General features: G+C 37.4%; 1 protein-coding gene across 10 annotated transcripts in view; it reads left to right on the top strand.

Annotated features, from left to right (window-relative positions):
* The window catches only part of Cacnb4 (calcium voltage-gated channel auxiliary subunit beta 4), a 305,695-nt gene that overhangs the window by 131,336 nt on the left and 154,617 nt on the right, over positions 1-19,742 (top strand). Inside the window, exons 1-3 of one of the 10 annotated variants that reach the window (XM_087209997.1) lie at positions 597-926; positions 2,797-2,956; positions 4,027-4,123. The exons of 5 other annotated variants lie outside the window; for them this stretch is intronic. Coding sequence is in view for 3 of the 5 variants with exons in the window: in XM_004870024.4 (XP_004870081.1) it covers positions 882-926 (45 nt within the window). In the remaining 2 variants the exon portion in view is untranslated. Of the gene's footprint in view, positions 1-490; positions 927-2,796; positions 2,957-4,026; positions 4,124-19,742 lie in introns of those variants that run through there. 4 more of the 10 variants (XM_004870025.4, XM_087209996.1, XM_087209994.1 and 1 more) reach the window with 4 other exon arrangements.

Here is a 19,742-nt window from a genome sequence, read left to right as displayed (position 1 = left end):
GTTACTTAAAGGAGGTTAAACAAATTAAAAAGTCATTCAAGAATTTTACATTTAAGAGCTGAGAGGTTTTTTGGCACCCTTTTAAAACTTCACTAGTTGTGAAACAAAGGTATTTTCTTGCCAGTGATGTAGAGACTTCAGTGGGAATACTGAAAACTTTTACTATAGAAATTCCCTCAGGAAGTCTTACCATATGTTTATCCTATCTACTTTTCCTTTATGGCAGTTAAAAAAATTCTATATGACTTACTGCCTTTTTTACTTAAATCACAACTGTTAAGTACAGATGTTGGATGAAGATTAGTATCTGTTCGTCTGTCTTTACACAGTATTCTCTGAAAATAAAACCTCTCCTCAGCTCCCCACTCAAATTGTGAATTTAATCAAGAAGATGAGTAGTTGTGTTTAGACTGTTCAATAGCCTGCCTTTCCAAACATTTCATGCAGCCTTTTGGATACTGAGAAGTGTTTATTGTAGAACTGATAATACAGGCAAAACAGGAAGCAGCTCTTTGCTGGGTAGGATGCTCCGAGTCACCCTCCACTCTCCCAGGGAACGCTCTTCAGCTGACTGAAGCAGGGAAGCCGAGCCAATCAGAGGCTGCTTTCCTAGCTCAGTCACCAGTCTGTGGTTGAGGAAGGGTTTTGCTTTTTATGCTCTGTATTGGGAAGGCAGATAAAATGCCAGGTCTGGACTGCCTCTGAGGATAACCTCACCCTGTGTGATCTGAATGAATAGCATCTTGCCTGGTAAAGCCACAGGAATTGATAAGAGAAGTGCAATTCTTCCAGACAGGCCTTTTCTCTTTTAGCTCTGGCTGTGGTTTCTGCAGCAATTTTGTTTTTGCCTTAAAAGAAGTGCTCTGGATTATCAGACCTCCATGTATGACAATTTGTACCTGCATGGAATTGAAGACTCGGAGGCTGTAAGTATTTCATAGATAGCTGATTCTCTCTCCCCTCCTCTTCCTCCTCCCACAATCCCCCCACCCCCATTTCTTAGGCAACGCAGGGAACATGGAGCTGAAAGCCAACATCATTCGGTTGCTTGCAGGCTGCTGTGTAAATGTTCTCTGTATAGTTTGTAGTTAACTGAAATTATTTATTGTCAAGTAACAAGGACATTAGAGTGATAGCAAAAGCATCTAAGAGTGTAGGCTGTTTGGATTTCTGATACCAGGTGTATGTTTGATCTCACAAGAGGTAACAGCTCCTTATAGAGTGATTTAAACTATGCAGAAAGTGCCTGTTTTCTAGCAGGGTTCATAGAAAAAAACTCATTCATTATATAATACACATTGTTTGTTGAGCTAGTGTGAATGGAAGTTCCTAAGCTGTAGCTGTATTATGTGCTTTCTGGGGCCAAAAAAGCAGTGCGGATCTCCTGATTCTTTGTTAAGGAAATAAGATGCAAGTGTTTGGTCACAAAACACCCCAGTGCAGAGGCAATAGATAGTGTTCCTATACTCTGCCCTGGAAGACCCAGGCAGACTCACGTGTGTTTAGGCTTGGAAAACTGGACTACTTTCCCCCATAGGTCAGGCTCATGCAGCCTATTAAAATCAGAGTGAAATGGTTATCTGAAATCATGCTACAGAATGCTAGCTTTTGAATATAGGCTAAAGCTGATTACTGACTCTTTTTTTTACTATTGCTGGTGGTAGTGCCTGTGTTTTCATCAGTTACATAGAATCTTACAAGGGAGAATGATTGGGACATACTGTGGGGAGTCTGAATTTTATGAGTGCAATGCTATACATGTTGCTACATTGAAAACAGGAATGTGTTATATAAGATTCTCCGGCTAAATCACTTAACAAACAGATTATAACAAAAAAGCCCCTATGGTATACGTCAGTGTAGACGTATGTATCAAATCCTGTGCCATCCATGAAGGATAGAAATCCTCAGTTTTGATAAGGCATTCCATTTTTCCTTCCTGTCTGTATTAGCTCTAACTCCAACTCTGATTCCACAAAGTCTTTCTGCATGTTGCCCAATGTGGTTGTAAGTGATCAGACCGTCAGTTTATTGTAAGGGACTGTAGTCTGACCATTGGCAGCTGAACTTGAGAAGGTCTACACTTGCAGGTGGGGTGGGGAAAGGAAAAGGCAACTATAGGAGTTTGGTAAACCAGCTTTTCTGCTGAGTTCTTCAGAAGGCCTGATTATTTTTCATACCTGTTTCCACACTCAGTTATGAAACGTGTGCCTTATTACATTGTAAGTTTTATTTTCGGCCACGAATTTTAAACTTGGGCAGTGTATTGCACTGAAGTGGACTGTAGTTCTTGCACAAATGCCTTTAGAAACTGGCTGCTGTGAACAGAGTCGAACAGGAACGAATGTATCCAGCTCCTGTTCTCTAGAACTGTATAAATTTCGGATGCACTGGTTTAGAGGGGAGCCATTGTAAGTAAGAAAACATTTGCTTTTCCTTTTGGCCCAGCTTCATGGGACAGTTGAGTTTCCTTGTAGGGTGGGAAGTGAGGAGTGCAGTAATTGGACTTGCAGCAGTAGTTGATGGTGGTTAGTGCTAGGTACTGCAGTGCTATGCTCTTGGTGACTCAGTGGTGGCCAGCAGGCTGAGATCCTGGGGCCGTGCACATCTGCAGAGGTGAGGAAGATGGGAAGCCTGAAGAGTGGAGGAAGGCAGCTGGCCAATTCTCACTTGAGGGTAAGGGGGCCTTTCAGGGGTGGGATTAAAACTGTGCCACATAAATCACAGGGGAAGACAGGGATGTCCAGAGGGTGAACTGACTCTGAATGCTCACTTGAGTTTGTTTGTTTTTATAAGGAAGAATAATGTGATGTGTTACCCAAGATGGTGTGAACAGAGCTTCAAGCCAATGGAGAAGACTAGGCCTAAATAGCTGACCTGGTGAAGTGACAAATAAAGCCACACCCGGAGTGCCACATCCTCAGCAGCCTTTCTCAGTGCCAATGCATTTATGGCTGTAAGTGTGGGGTTTGCCCAGATCGAAGCAGAGTTCTGGGAACAGGATAGTAATGGTGGATAGCAATGGAGAGGCTTTTCTCTAATGGCCAGCTGCAGCCCAAGAGTATACAGGCACTAAGAGCTGAGTACGGCACTTCTTCTGGGGGGTTGGGGAGCTGTCCACATCTGTCCTGCCACTCTGTGCTATTGAAAACCTTTGTAGGGTGTCTGTGGGTTAGTATGTGATATGTAACTGTATTCAATGTGTCCACACAGTAAGCCTCTAATAAAATCATCTCCCCTGGGGATTGATATTTTATTCCAAATAAGAATAAAACATTATTATATACTGTTAACACTTCCTATCTCCACAGTACGAGAATTTTGGTACAGGGATGTGAGCTTTTTCTTAAGAGTCTGATCCACAGGTAGATATTATAATCCTAGTACCCTAGGTGTTTTCCTGTAACCTTTGTATTTGACATACTGTGCATAAAAAGAGAGGGATAAAAAATATGCCCGAACACACTTGAGCGTGGAGACTGTAGCTTCTTGAGCCCTGTGGAGCTGTTATGGGCAAGTCTGTCACCTTCTGCTCTGGTTTCCAGGAGGGTAATCAAGGATCAGGGTTATTCAAAGTGATAAGGAGGTACCGAAGATCACTCAGTGTCCCACAGCCAGGCCCTACAAGAGAATAGGTGATTTCACTACAATATTACATTACTTCTTTGTCACCTTGACACAGATGATGGAGTGTGTGCTTGAGGTTGTGTACATACGGAGACGAGACCAGTTATGTACGACTGGTCATGTGTACGAACTCTTTGTTGATGTCTATGTAAATGTTGTCCCAGACTTCACTGCCCATTGGGCCACAGGTCCTGGTGGCCATGGCATTTTTCAGTGATTGAGCCTCCATTGGACACTGTATTTTTGTCTGATTTACAGTAAAACTGTTCCTTGGTGTGCACATGTTTATAGTTGGATTCATTGTGTTTTCTGGTATTAGTAGAATCATTCTAGAAATAGATTTGGATTTTTTTGCTTAGTAGATTTATTACTCAGATAATAGAAGGAATGTTCTTATAGGAATAGATGAGAAGAGCAGAGAAGTAGAAAAAGTTACCTGAAACCCACCACCCAGAGATAATTGCTGTTGACTGCTGGTGTATTTGCTAAAGCAAAGGTAAATTTCACAAATTATAATGAGTATATACTGTCTGAATGGATACATAAAAGCCCAAATTTAGATCTCTGTATACTTATACATTATAAGGGTAACTATATGTTAATTACTGAAACTGTTCATTTTCTATAAGCTGTGTAATTGTGTGTGTTTGTCTCAGTGTCTGCACCTACACTTGTATATCCACTGTATACCCTTGTGCATCATATATTTTCATGTATAGATGTTCTCCACGTTTTTCTAAGTGATGGTTAATGCTAAGTAGGCAATTTCTACTATAGAGCTTTTGGAGAAGGAAAATTAATGCTTTTGATGTGAAGAAAGATGTCCAAGAGGGTTGAAAAACAAAACATCCCCCAGAGAATGAAGGATTGCTCCTTCCAAAGACACAATAAAGTTATTTTGAATATTAAGATATGTCCTTGTGCTTGCTAGAGAGGAGGATAAACCATAGACAGAGGGATTTATGTGTTTAAGGGCCTTCAGAAAAGCACTGTAGGGTTATTAAGGATTGGTTTTCTTTTGGAAGCAAGACCAGAGGTCTTTATAGTTTGGTGTATCAGAGTAGCACTTTTAGGGTCAGAAAGTCTTTATGGTCTATTAATAGGGAGTGAGGACTGGTCTATAAAAGAACCCAAGGACTGAGTATTAGCATCACTAGCCAGAGAAGTAAACCAAATGCTGCTCATGGTTTGTATCAGAAATTAACTAAGAAATGCAACTTGCTTTACTCAGTTGAACTATTTTGGTGTTTAGTCAGGATCTGTAGTAAAGGATGAACAGAGCTTTTTCTTTAATCAATCAACTCTTAGAAATGATGGTTTTCTAAAATATATGTTGAAATGATTTCTAGATGTAGTTGTCATGGAGCTCAAGAGAGAAATTCCTTAAATCTGGTTAGAGTTTGTGAATTTGACACTTCAAGGTTGGTAATTTTTTTCACTTTCTTGTTAATTTTTTATTTTTGAGTGATAGAGGGAAATATTGGGATCAATCTTCAGTGTTCTCTGTGTGCTTCTGTATTTTCTTTCCAGGTAGTGTTCTTCTTAGATTGTGATGAATCACTCCAAGGTTTTAAAATATGGTTGTCAAGTTCCATGTGGCTGTCGTCAACGAACATTAAGTTATTTTGTGGTCAAAATATACTGTAGGAAGCTTGGCAGTAACTATGAAAAATCATTGTTTTAGGGCAAAGATAGGCTTCTTGTAGCCTTACCTTTTCCTTTCTGTTGGAGGTCAGCTTGGATCTAATTTCTGTGTGGTAACTGCTTTCTGTTTGCTGTCTTCCCTTTAATATCCCTTACCTAGGTAAACAAAGTCACCAGAGTAGGGTGCGAAGACTTAACTGCACTGGTTACATTTTTCATAGTCTTCTCTTCAGTCTCTCACTTGTCCTTTCAAGTAACCATCACATCATGAGCTCACAGATCCATGAATTTAAAAATTACATTTAGCAAACTCTACAGATGTAGGCTCTGCATTCTGCTAAATCAGACTGATTTAGGTGCCTTTAATTGTTTGCATCAGACTATGGGGGCTGCAAAAACAAGAACTCTCAGCTGTCACCCTGGGGATGAATGTGTGTCATGTATAAGGACAGGGCCCTAGAACGCTATATCTGAGTGGGCAGACTTGGCAAAGGAGTTTACAGTTCATATAAAATAATGACAGCGTACTGGGAGTTGTAGATTTTTATGCCCCAGACTTTGAACTTTTTAAGACTTTGAAGAGCATGAGTTCAACATAAAACTGTATTTCTATTTTTGTAGTGCTTATTGGTATGCCTAAAGAAGGTGGTCCAGAAAGCTTATGAGGTAAATCTCAAGATCTAAATAAATCAATAGTTGTTCTCACTCCACATTTATATACTTTTGTGACATAAACGAATAGATTTAGTTATAAATGTTTTCCTTTCTTTTTAAATGATGCTAGATTCTCTGTATTTCCTACATTCTGGGTTTTTTGTTGTTGTTGTTTTTTGGGGGTTTTTTTGTACTGGGGAGTCGAACTCGGGTCCTTGCGCTTGCACAGCAGGCGGCAAAACCACTGAGCTAAATCCCCGACCCCTACATTCTGTTTTTAAAAAATTATCTCATCAAAAATATTGAAAAGTTTTAACATCTAAAACAAGAAGTTTTAGATTTACTTTTAGCCCTTTTATTCAAGGGAATTGAACACTGGCAACTGTCAAAAGCTTAACTGAGTGTGTTTGTGTGTAGCAGTTCACTTATTTTGCCTTTTTCATTCCTGTTCTTCCTTTCCTTTTAGCATCATCCAGGAAAAAGATTCAGACCTTCAGTGTACTTCTTTATCAGCAGTTTTGTTGAAATTGATAAAGTTGAAGTTAAGTGTTTCTCAATTTTTTAAAGTCTCCTCAAAAGTTTTAAAATATTATCTTCTACAGGGTGCAGCTGTCAGTCAGGAAACTGTCAAGTTTACTTTCTTGTACTTTGTATTGTGAAACAATTAGGTATTAGTGTTATGACTGAAAGTGGAATCTTGGTGCCAAATTGCCAGGGATTCAGTTGTGGCTGCTCCTTCCTAGCTGTGGCCCCGGGTACATTTCCCAACGGTTCAGTGGCTTGGTTCCTCATCCCTGAAGTGTCAGTAATACAATCTACATCTTCGATGGTTTTGAAGTTACAATGTGTAAAACCCTTATAATGCAAGTAAGTGTTATCTGCTATTATTGTTACATATAAGATGAATATTCTTATGCTTTGAGGAACTAAACATGCTCCTTCTACAAGTTCTGTTATTCCCACCAAGACCTTCAGTTTATTTTCAAAGCTCTCACATGGTTTTTGACAATGATTTTAAAAAATCTTATAGTGGTGCCAGTAGAAGAATACAAATCTCCTGAGGCCTTACAATTAGTTCATTGTGTCTTGTTTTGGAAAAGGGAGTGGTTGAGTTTGCTACTTATTGTCAGTGACCTTGGGTAAGTCATTTAATTTCTCTGATCTTCAATTTTCTCTCCCATAAAATGAAGTTTGATTAGATACTTTCTAAGGTTTCTTCATATTCTGTAGTTTGCTAAAAGCAGTTTCTTTCATTGGGATACAGATGCCACCATATGCCATTCACTTTCTGAAATAATCAATTACCATGGTATTTTGTAGTTACTGAGTAAGGTATCAGCATTTGGTACTATAGACTTGATATTTGGTCTCTTCAAAATCTTTGAAAAGAAGGAAGTGTATGTGGTACACTTTTTTGAGAGTACTAGATTTTGAAAAGGGAAATGTTTCACTTGAGCCTTAACTCTAGAAGCCAAAAAAGACCTTTCGTATTGCTCGTTTATTTGCCAGTACGTGAATTGAGCTGGAAACACTTGAGTCTCTTTTAAGAAAAAAAATTAAAGGTAAAAGCTTTCTGAAAACTTTCTTCTAACTCTTTCTAAATTAATTTTGGCGGGTGGGGGGAGGCTAACTAAGAGTTGTATAACGAGAGAGTATTGATGTAAATAATTGTTTTGTGACTTATGTGATACCTCATTATCATGAATGCTTGGTGTTTTCTAAAATTCTTTTCCACTCATTGTTATTATTCTTTGAGATACTCTAAATCAATGATCAATGAATCGGAAACTCCTGTTAATATAATAAATTCTAGAAGATATTCATTATTTTAAGACAGTCCTTCCTTTTAAGAAGAGTAATTCTACCTGATGTATTTAATTTTCTGCTATGATAGGGTGAAAGGCCATAAACATAAAAGAGAAAGAGATAGTCTATCAAAGTTCAGTCTCTCAAATATTTTCTTAAATATTGTTTGGATGCAATAACAGAGGCAAATATTTATCATCAAGATAGAAAAATATGATGAATATCAGGCTAAAATTGGTTTGTGAGTAAACAGATTAGTTCCCTAGTTCATTTGCAAAGAGTCATTATTGCTGTCTTAATATCATCTAATTCCAAATAATGTCTGTCTCTGACATTAATGTTTTGGAATTTATTTGACTCAGTGGTTCTACTGATCCCAGTAATGAAATTAAGAACTTATTCATTACATTTTTTTGTTGTTGTTGTGCTTTTATTGGTACATTTTAGGTATACAGTTTGTTTACATTTATCATTGGGTGTTTGTACCTGTACATGATGTATCTTGGTTCTTATGTTTTTCCCCATTGCCTGTGCACCCTTTACCCCCTCCACCCTTCCCTATTTACATAGATTTCATTTCCATTTTTTTCTTTTCTCATTGTTTTTCCTTTCCATCTTTTCCTTTCCCCTTCCCCTCCCTTCACTCCTTCATCTTTGGACCTTTTTTCCTATTTCAAATTATCAATTATTCATTTTAATCATTTTAACCCTTGTTTACACTATCAGTTTCTCACACTAGTGAAACTATTTGGTATTTACACATGTGTGTCCTATTTATTTCACTTAAGAGTATGGCCTTGATATGCATCCATTTAGCTATAAATGACTAGTTTTTCATTCTTTATGGCTGAGTAGTATTCCATTTTATAAAAAAACCACATCTTCTTTATACAATTTCCAGTTGATGGGCACTTGGGCTGCTTCCAAGCTTTAGCTATTACAAACTGTGCTGCTATGAACATGGGGTCACATATATCACTGTGGTATGATTCTTTTAATTCTTTTGGGAAGATCCCCAGCAGGGGAATAGCTGCGTCAAATGGGACCACTAGTCCTAGTTCTTTGAGGTATCTCCATACTGACTTCCACAATGGTTGCACCAGTCTGCACTCCCACCAACAATGGAGAAGGGTTCCTTTCTCCCCACAACCCCGCCAGCATTTGTTATTGGATGATTTCTTGATAGCAGCCATTCTTTGTGGGGTGAGGTGGAATCTCAGGGTTGTTTTCATCTGCATCTCTCGAATGACCAGTGATGTTGAACATGTTTTCATATATTTGTTTGCTGCTTTTACTTCCTTTTCTGAGAAATGTCTGTTCATTTCAGATACCCATTTTTGAATTGGGTCTTTGAATTTGGGGGGTCTGATTTTTTTCAATTCTTTATATATTCTAGATTGTAGTTCTTTGTCTGAGGTACAGCTGCTAATTTTTTTTTCCCATGTTGTAGGTTGTCTGTTAGCTCTGTTGGTGGCTTCTTTTACAGTGCAGAAGCTTTTTAATAAGATAAGACCCAGTTGTTGATTCTTTCTGCTAGTTCCCGTGCTGCTGAGGTTTTGTTCATGAAGTGTTTCCCTATGCCAATGTCTTCAAGAGTTCTACCTAACTTATCTTCCAGCAAGTTTAGTGTTTCTGTCTTAATATTTATATCTTTAATCCACTTCGATCTTAGTTTAGTGCATGGTGAAAGGTATGGGTCTCGTTTTAATCTTTGGCAGGTTGAAATCCAGTTTTTCCAACACCATTTATTAAATAGGCTATCTTTCCTCCAATGATGGTGGTTGGCTTCTTTGTCAAAGATGAGGTGGCTGAGCATGTCTGGAGTTGTTTCTGCATCTTCTAATCTATTCCACTGATCCTGAGGTCTGTTCCTTTGCCAGTACCATGCTGATTTTATCACAGTAGTTTGTAGTATAGTTTCAAGTTGGGGATTGTGATATCCCCAGCCATGTCTCTATTGCTTAGAATTGCTTTTGCTATTCTAGGTCTCTTAAGGTTCCAAATGAATTTTTGGATTGTTTTCTGTGGTTCTGTGAAGTATATTGTTGGAATTTCAATTGGCTTTGCATTGAATCTATATAGTAGTTTTGGAAGTATGGCCATTTTCACTATATTGGTTCTTCCTACCCAGGAGCAAGGGATGTCTTTCCATTTTCTTGTATCCTCTTCGATCTCTTTTTTCAGAGCGCTGTAGTTTTCAGTGTAGAGGTCTTTTGCTTCCTTTGTTAGATTGATTCCTAGATACTTCATTTTTTGGGATGCTATTGTAAAAGGAATTGTTTCCCTAATTTCTCTGTCAGTGAGTCTGTTATTTGTGTACAAGAAGGCTATTGTTTTTTGAGTATTGACCTTGTATCCAGCTACGCTACTGAATCTGTCAATCTAGAAGTCTTCTGGTGGAGTTTTTTGGGTCTTCTATGTAAAGTATCGCATCGTTAGCAAATAATGACAGTTTAACTTCTTCTTTTCCTATCTTTATTCCTTTTATTTCTTTCTCTTTTCTAATTGCTGTGGCTAATGTTTCCAGAACTATATTGAACAGGAGTGGTGATAGTGGGCATCCTTGTCTTGTTCCTGATTTTAGCATGAAAGTTTTCAGTTTTTGACCACTTAGTATGATATTGGCTGTTGGTTTTTCATAGATAGCCTTAATCAGGTTAAGAGAAAGAACTTCTATTCCAATTTTCTGTAGGGTTTTTATCATGAATGGGTGCTGGATTTTGTCAAATGCCTTTTCTGCATCTGTTGAGATGATCATATGGTTTTTGTCCTTGACTCTGTTAATATGGTGTATTACATTTATTGATTTATGAATGTTGAACCATCCTTGCATCCCTGGGATAAATCCGACTTGGTCAGGGTGTGTGATCTTCTTGAGGACCCTCTGTATTCTGTTTGCCAGTATCTTATTGAGGATTTTTGCATCTATGTTCATTAGGAAGATTGGCCTGTAGTTCTCTTTTTGGGTTGGGTCTTTCCCTGGTTTTGGAATCAAAGTAACACTTGCTTCCAGGAATGAATTTGGAAGTATTGCTTCCCTTTCAATTTCCTTGATGAGTTGAAAGAGTAATGGCATTAGTTCTTCTTTAAAGGTCTTGTAAAATTCAGCAGTGAAGCCATCCAGACCTGGGCTTTTCTTTGTTGGTAAATATTTTATTACATTTTCAATTTCACCCATTGTGATTGGGGTGTTTAGAATTTCTGTATCTTCTTCTGCCCATTTCTTCTGTGTTTTCCATTTTATTGGAGTAGAGGTTCTCAAAATAGGTATTGATGATCCTCTGGATTTCTGTTGGAACTGTTGTGACTTCACCTTTTTCATTCTTAATTGCATGTATTTGTGCCTTTTCTTTCCTTTTTTGGGTAAGGTTGGCTAGAGGTTTATCGATTTTATTTATTCTTTCAAAAAAACCAACTCTTGGGTTGGAGATTAAGCTCAGTGGTTTCGCTGCCTGGTGTGCAAGCACAAGGACCCGAGTTCAATCCCTGGTACCAAAAAAAAAAAAAACCAACTCTGATTCATTGATTTTTTTGTATTGTTCTCTTAGTCTCAATCATTGCATTGATTTCTGCCCTGATCTTTATAATTTCCTCTCTTGTACGAGCTTTGGATTCGTTATCCTCTTCTTTTTCTAGGAGCTTGAGGTTCTGTTTTAGGTTATTTATCTCCTTTTTCTCTGTTTTCCTAATATGGGCATTCACTGCTATGAATTTCCCGCATAGAACTGCTTTCATTGTGTCCCATAGATTCCTGTATGTTGTACTGGCATTTTCATTTACTTGTCGAAACTGTTTAATTTCTTCTTTAATTACTTCTGTGACCCATTGTTAATTCAAGAGGGTGTTATTCAGTTTCCATGTGTTTGTTGGGGTTTTGCGGTTTCTTATGTTATTGATATTTTATTGCACTATGGTCTGATAATATACAGGGGGTAACTTCAATTCTTTTACATTTGCTTAGACATGTCCTATGAGCTAGCATGTGGTCTATTCTGGAGAATGACCTGTGTGCAGCCAAAAAGAATGTGTATTCTGATTTTGTGGGGTGGAACACTCTGTAAACATCTATTAAGTCCATTTGTTCAATAGCTTGGTTCAGTTCTAAAATTTCCTTGCTAACTTTTTGTCTAGATGATCTGTGTATTTGTGATAGTGGGGTATTGAGGTCCCCCACTACAATTGTGTTAGTGTTTATTTGGTTTTTCATGTCTATTAATAGTTGTTTTGTACAGTTGGGGGCATTTGTATTTGGTGCATATATATTTAGGATTGTCATCTCTTCCTCTTGGATTGTTCCCTTCACAAGGATGTCGTGGCCATCTTTGTCTCTCTTAATTAGTTTTGGTTTGAAATCTACTTTGTCTGCAAATAAGATTGCTACGCCTGCTTCCTTCTGGGTTCCTGTGGCATGGAGAACTGTTTTCCATCCTTTTACTTTCAGTCTATGAGTTTCTTTTTGAGTTAGGTGTGTTTCTTGTATACAGCATATTGTTGCATTTTCCTTTTTAATCCATTCTGCCAGTCTGTTTCTTTTGATTGCTGAATTGAGGGCATTAACATTGAGGGTTATAATTGATAGATATTGATTTATCCTTGTCGTGATGTTTTACTTTTGTTGGCTCTTTTATTTCTTATTTTTTCCCCCTTTCCCTTTAGTGTCTTACCTTGCCTGGTGGCTTCCCTCTGTTGAGCCTCATGGAGTTGTGATCTTCATTGCTTTTTTCTAGGATATTGTTTAGAATTGCTTGTAGTGCTGGTTTGGTGCTCATGAAATTTCTCAGGTGTTCTTTGTTGTGGAAGTATCTAATTTCCCCATCGATTTTGAAAGATAATTTTGCAGAATACAGCAGTCTAGGTTGGAAGTTATTTTCTTTTAGGGCTTGAAACACTTCGCTCCAGGCTCTCCTTGATTTGAGGGTTTGTGTTGAGAAGTCTGCTGTGATTCTGATGGGCTTTCCTTTGTAGGTGATTTGTTTCTTTTCTCTAACTGCTTGTAGGATTTTGTTTTTCTGTTGGGTTTCTGGGATCTTGACTATTATATGTGTAGATGTAGATGTTTTTTAGTCATGGCTAGTTGGAGTTCTATATGCCTCACTTATCTGTATGTGCAGTTCTCTACCTCTGTCTGGGAAGTTTTCCACTATTACTTCTGTGAACAGTTTTTTTAGGTCAATTGTGCTTTCTCCTGTTTTTTCATGGACTCCTATCAGTCTTATGTTATTCTTCTTTGCATCGTCTAGCAGTTGTTGGATTGATTTCTCGTGGTCCCTTACTATTTTTAAGAAATCTCTATTTTCTTGGCCTCTAACCATGATGCTGTCTTCTATATCTGATATTCTATCTTCAGATTCCCTTAATCTGCTGTGGGTACTTTCAGTGGAGTTTTTGATCTCCTGAATATCTGTTTGAATCTGTTTTATGGATATATTCCATTTCTTTCTTATGTTGGGTGATCATGGTTTCCATTTCTTTCTTATGTTGGGCGATCATGGTTTCCATTTCTTTCTTATGCTGGGTATTCATGGCTTCCAGCGTGTTTCTGAGCTCATCTGGTTTTTTTTATCTGTTTCTGTTCTAGATCCTCTAATCATGTCTTTCACTCTGCTCCCCATCTCTGTAGATATCTGGGAGATTATCTCTGCTTTGAATTTTTCTAGAGCTTCATTCATCTGTTTTGTTACTTCCTGTGCTATCAGTTCAGGGTATCCAGGTGGTTGGTTATGGGACTTTTCCATCTCATTTCCCCCCAGGATTTACCCTTGGTGGGTTGGAAGTCTGAGTTTGTGCCCTGCTTAAATGTCTTCTCATTTTTGTTTTTGGTACTGTCCTTGGCTTAACTCCTGAGTTGATAGTTTGAAATTGCTTATTGTAGGTATCTTTCTTGCTTGTAACTAGAACCCTTATGGAATGATTGCTTCTCAGAGGTGTCTTCCAGATATAGCTGGTCTTTAAGTTTTGAGTCTCTAATGGCTCTAAGGCTATCTTATTTTCCTTATACTAGGAAGGTTCATTGACTAGATCAATACCAACACCTTAGCCCAAGTGATACAATCAGCAACACCATTGCATCAAGTACATCTTCGAAAATGAGATTTTGTGGTAGTTATTAATCTATCACCTTTAGCTGTGTGAATTAAATCAAGATCAGGGACCAACCCAACATATAGTGAATAAACTCTCAATATAACAACTTTACCCTTTGAGTGGGGAGTTAGAAGGGGCTGGGGAGGGAGGGACAGATGGGAAGAAGGATAGGGGAAGGTTAGTGGTGTGGCCAGAGGACACAGGTGAGAAGGAAAAAGAGAATAATAGGAAAATAAAGAAGAACTCTGAATGAGGACCAAAACAGGGACAAAAAGGGAAGATGAACAGTGTGGGGGAGCAAGAGAGTGAGTGTAAGACAGAAAGGAAAGAGAAAAGAAAGAAGAAAAGAAAAGAAAAAAAGGAGAGAAAAATATTTGCAAAGAGTAGGAAAAAACAATTAAAGATAAGAGGAGCAAAGGAAAAGAAAAGAGAAAAAAACCAAACTAATGATACTAATTTTGGGAATAAAAAATAACAGTGAAGATGAAGGGCCTCTTCCAGGGTATGTCTCTGCTGTCACAATAGACAGCGTGGGTAGCAGTGTGCAGATATAAGTCAATGAGTCTCAGCAAGCTAGTTGCAGACCCGTGAGATTCAGGCAGATTTCTGGCTGCAAGTCCCAAGTTGAGCGCCCTGTCCTCCTGTAGGGTTCGAATCTGCAGTGTTGTATTGCAGGTTCCAGCTGCCCTTCCCCTGAAGATAGTCCCAGTCCTGATGGGAGGTGAAGATGACTCCAACTTACCCAGTACAGTGGTCTGGTGGTCTGGTGTCCTCCGCGTCTTTGTAGTGTAGAACCCGGTGGCTGTACAGAGGAGCAAGGTTGGGGGATGTCCAGTGGATTACTGCATGGGTGTTGGCTGATTCTTCATGTTTTGGGAGACTCGCGACCTTTGTACGGTGTCCGCAGACCTGCCTGTCTGCAGCGGGTATTTCGGCATGTTCCTCGCGTCTTTATTCATTACATTTTCACATCATCTCACACCATGTTGCTAATGATTAGATAAGAAAAATTAAGAACAAGTTATTAAGGTAGAAAGACATGGGACACTTTAGTTATCATGATACTCAGAGCCCATTGTAAGGTTTTAGAATATTGCAGAGTAGAATGAGGAGTAAAAACTACGTAAATCAAAGAAGGCTGGGTCTGTATTAGATCTCAAAAAGAAACTTGACTTGGTGGTCAAGTTTCATCATTAGTTACATGAAAACCAAAAATTTGTAACTGAAAACACAACGCATGTTCCTTGAGTAGTAATGGTAGGTTTTCCCCTTAGATTGTAAAATTTCTAAAGAAAGTACAGTATTTTATTGATCTGCAGGCACTCTGTGTGTGTGTGTGTGTGTGTGTGTGTGTGTGTCTGTGTGTGTGTGTGTGTGTATTGAACCTCGAGCCTAGCCCATGCCTAGCCCATTTTTATTTTTGAGATAGGGTCTTGTTAAGTCACTGAGTTGCCCAGCTGGGCTCAAACTTGCAAATCTGTCTCATTCTCTCAGAGTACTAGGGTTACAAGTGTGTGCCACCACATTCAGCTTGTAGGCATGCTGTAAAAAATATTTATTTTTCTATTTTATTTTTAGATTTCTTATGTAAAGGAAAATATGCAATTTAACTTTCTGAGACTGGCTTATTTCACTTAACATGATGGTCTCCAGTCCATCCATTTTCCTCCAAACGATGTGATTTCACCCTTCTTTTTCACTAATACTCCTTTGTGTATATATGGCGCTTTTTTTTTTTACTCCATTGTGTACATATATCCAATTTTCTTTGTCCATTTATCTGTGGGTGTCTGGCCAGTGATGATGGCAAACCTTTTAGAGCTTTCAATAATAACAAGCAGCCCACTGTGGCACATATGCCTGGATTCACCACCACTGATCTAGGCTGTTTCCACAGCTTAGCTATTGTGAATCACACTGCTGTAGTTGTAAATATCACTGCAGTATGCTGTCTTTAATTCTTCTGGAAATATATGACCTAGGAGTAAGATAGCTGGATCAAATAGTGTATCTGTTTCTAGTTTTTTGAACAATCTCCATTCTGATTTCTATAGTAATTATGGTAGTTTACATCCTGCCAACAGTGTATTACAGTTCCTTTTTCTCCTACATGCCTCCCAGCATTCACTGGTTTTTATATTCTTGATGGCAGCCTTTCTAACTAGGGTGAGATGAATTCTCAATGTAGTTTTGATTTATTTTCCCTAATTGTTAGAAATATTGAACATTTTTGAATATATTTCTTGCCATTTGTACTTCTTCTTTTGATAATTCTGTCTTCATTTACCCATTTATTGATTGGGCATTTTGCGGGTGTTAAGTTCTTTGAATTCTTTATATAGTCTATATATTAACCTTCTATAGAAGAGTAAATAGTGAAGAATTTCTTCCATTCTGTGGATTGTCTCTTCACCCTGTGTGGTGTGCAGAAGCTTTTTAATTTGAGTAGTTCCATTTGCTGAATCTTGATAATATTTCCTGTGCTATTTGGGTCCTATTCAGGAAGTCGTTGCCTGCATGGGTGGACATTTTACACATTTAACATACTTAACATGAAAAGGCATCTTAAAACTAACAGTGTCTCATAATTCTGTTGGCAGTTTTCCTTCTCTTTGTGGTGTATAATCAAATGTTGACTATTAAAACATGTCATCTTAATTTCAGTGAATTAAGGCACACTAGGGAAAAATACTTAAATAATATTGAGCTGTACAGTGGGAAAAAACAGTCTTCTTGATGATGTCCTCATCTGTGTGCCTCCTGATTGGTAGCTGTTCTGACATCCTTTCAGACCATCTGTCTATATATTGACAAACATGAATACTTAGAAAAAAATATAAACACATGCATACATCATATTTTTCATTTAAAAAATACAGATAAGATTATCATTTTTCTTTGATACCTAAAAATATACAATGAATGTTTTTCCATATCATTTGATTCCTTTTAATAACTTGAGTGATGTATTGGCTGTACAGTGTGGATTACCATAATAAATTTAACCTACTGACAGAGAATTAGAATATTTATCATTTTTAGCCATACAGATAAAGGCTACAATTAACCTTCTTTTACATTTTTTTCCCCATTAAGTTTATTGGTACATTTTAGGTATAAAATACAGTTACATTCATCACTGGGATCTTGTACCATTACATGAGTATCTTGGTTCTTATTTTTTTCCCCTTCCCCTGCCCTCCCTTCACCCCCTCCACCATTCCCTATTTGCAAAGATTTTGTTTCCATTTTTTTCCTTTTCTCATATTTTTTCTTTTCCCTTGTTTCCTTTCCCCTACCTCTCCCACTTCCCCTGCTCCTTTAGACCTTTACGTCCTATTACACGATATCAATTATACATTTTTAAAATTACAATATTAGGACCTAGGAGACATTACCACAGATTTTACAGAATTTAAAAGGATATAGAAAGTATATTTCAAAAATCTGTTTTGAAATAAATTTGACAGCTTCTAAGAAGTACTTTGGAAGACAAATTAATGAAACTAACTCTGGAGGAAATATAAAATTTGAATAGCACCTATTAAAGAAAGTATATTCCTAGCTTGAAAACCTGCCTATATGAAAACAACAGGCTTGTATACATTTTAACTAAGAAATTGTATCAAACATTTGAAGCAGAAAAAAAAGGGAACACTTCTCCCCTCATTTTAGGAAATCAACATTGTGCTAATTCTAAAACTGGATAGAAATAGAAGAAAAAAGTATGAACATAGTTAGAAATTTGTTTAACAAAACAAACTATTAGAAGTCAGATCTGGCAGTATGTAGAAAGTGATTTTATTATAGGGATGGCAGTGTTGGTTCAGCATTGGAAGATCCACCCCCAAAAGTCATCCTTTTAACAGAGGAAAGGAAAAAGCCATGTGATCCTGTCATTAGTTGGAGAAAAAGTATTGGACTGAATTCCACAGCTGTTCATGGTAAAAGCTATCAGGAGACTAGAAGTAGAACAGAACCTTCTCAACAGATTAAAGATATGTACTCCATACTTCCAGTGAGAACGCCTTATATGAATGGAGAAGATACAATGCTTTCCCCTTAAGGTGGGGAACAAGGGCAGATATGCTTACTCTTTATCTGTCCATTAAACTTTGAAACCTAGGCCCAACCAAAATAGTCTGGCAATAAAATGACACACTTAGGATAGGATTAGCAAGGTGGAAGCAAAATCTTTGTATGTAGTTGAAATGATCATCTACAGAGAAAATACTAAGAAATCTCTAGGAGCCCCTAGAACTTGTATTTGAATTGGGCAGGATTAGAAAACACAAGGTATATATAAAAATTCGGGTCTGTGTATACTTGGTATAAATGAAGAATTGGATATTGAACTTTAAAAGTTATGTAGGAGTACAGAGGACCTAGAAAAGTAAAAATAAACAGTGTTGGAAGACGTTTAGTACCTAATTTTAAGACTTCTTCTAAAGCTACAGTAATCAAGGCAGTGTTGGTGTAAGGAAAGACATATAGATCATTGGAATAAAACAGAGAATCTAGAAATAGAACCACACATATATCACATATATGGTCCACTGAGTTTTGAAAGATTATTTAACATTAACATTTTATAGGATATAAACTCAATTCAAGAGCAGAGGAAAAGATAGTGTCTTCAGCAAGCGGCACTAGAACACCTGGTATCCGTATATAAAAAATTAACCTCAATTTTTTTTCCACACATAAAAATAACTTGAAGGGATCTATGAACCTAAGTATGAAAGCCTAAAACTATAAAACTTTAAGAAACAATTATAAGGGAAAATGTTTATGAATTTAGGGTAGGCAAGAACTACCTAGGATACAAAAAACATGATGTATAAAAGAAAAAAATTGATAAATGAGATTCCATCAAAATTTAGAACTTTAAATATTGTTAAAATGAAAAGTAGCCCTTAAACAGACCCTATTTACAATGCATATAACCTATGACCAGAACCCAATTAAAAAGTAGACATAAGATGATAAATAGGCAGTACAGCACAAGGAAAGGTGTGCAACTCTAAAATCAGAAAAATACTAATCAGTACAATAACAAGACTGAATTATACACTTCATTAGGGAGATGAAGTTAAAAGTTTTAAAAGCCTTGTCATGACTTTTTCTTTTTGTTGGATTCTCTCCCTTTTCGTTTAATTTGTCATGCCCAATGGATTCATTCTGCTGGGCTTCCTGGGGTTGTGATCCTCATTGACTTTTCCTAGGATGTTGTCTAAAATTTTTTCGAGTGCTGGTTTGGTATTCATGAAGTTCTTGAGGTGCTCTTTATCATGAAAGTATCTCATTTCTCCATCAATTTTGAAAGATAGTCAATCTTGAAAGATACATCAATCTTGGTTGGACACTGTTTTCCTTTAGGGCTTGAAATACATCATTCCAATCTCTTCTTGCCTTGTCGGTTTGCTTGAGAACTCTGCTGTGATTCTAATGGCCTTTCCTTTGTATGTGATTTGTTTCTTTTCTCTCACTGCTTGTAGAATTTTGTTCTTCTGTTGGGCTTCTGGAATACTAACTATTATATGCCTATGTGTAGATTTTTTTTGATCAAGGCTAGCTGGAGTCCTATATGCCTCACTTATCTGTATGTGAAGTTCTTTTTCCCTGCTTGGGAAGTTTTCTGACATCACCTCTGTGAACAGCTTTTTTATGTCATCTGCACTCTCTCCTCTTTCTTCATTGACCCCATTCAGTCTTATGTTATTCTTCTTTGCATCATCTAGCAGCTGCTGGAATGATTTCTTGTGTTCCCTTACAGTTTTCAAGCAATTTTTCTTTTCCTGCTCACTAGTTGCAATCTTATCTTCTTTATCTGAAATTCTATCCTCACATTGGTTCATTCTGCTGCACAGACTTTTGATGGAGTTTTTAATCTCCTGGAAATCTGTTTGCATCTGTTTTATGGATTC

Source organism: Heterocephalus glaber, unplaced genomic scaffold (assembly GCF_053883595.1).
Source record: "Heterocephalus glaber isolate CG9 unplaced genomic scaffold, H.glaber_assembly_v1.0 deba00001097, whole genome shotgun sequence".
In the NCBI taxonomy this organism is placed as follows: Eukaryota; Metazoa; Chordata; class Mammalia; order Rodentia; family Bathyergidae; genus Heterocephalus; species Heterocephalus glaber.
This window is presented reverse-complemented; position numbering and strand designations above follow the sequence as displayed.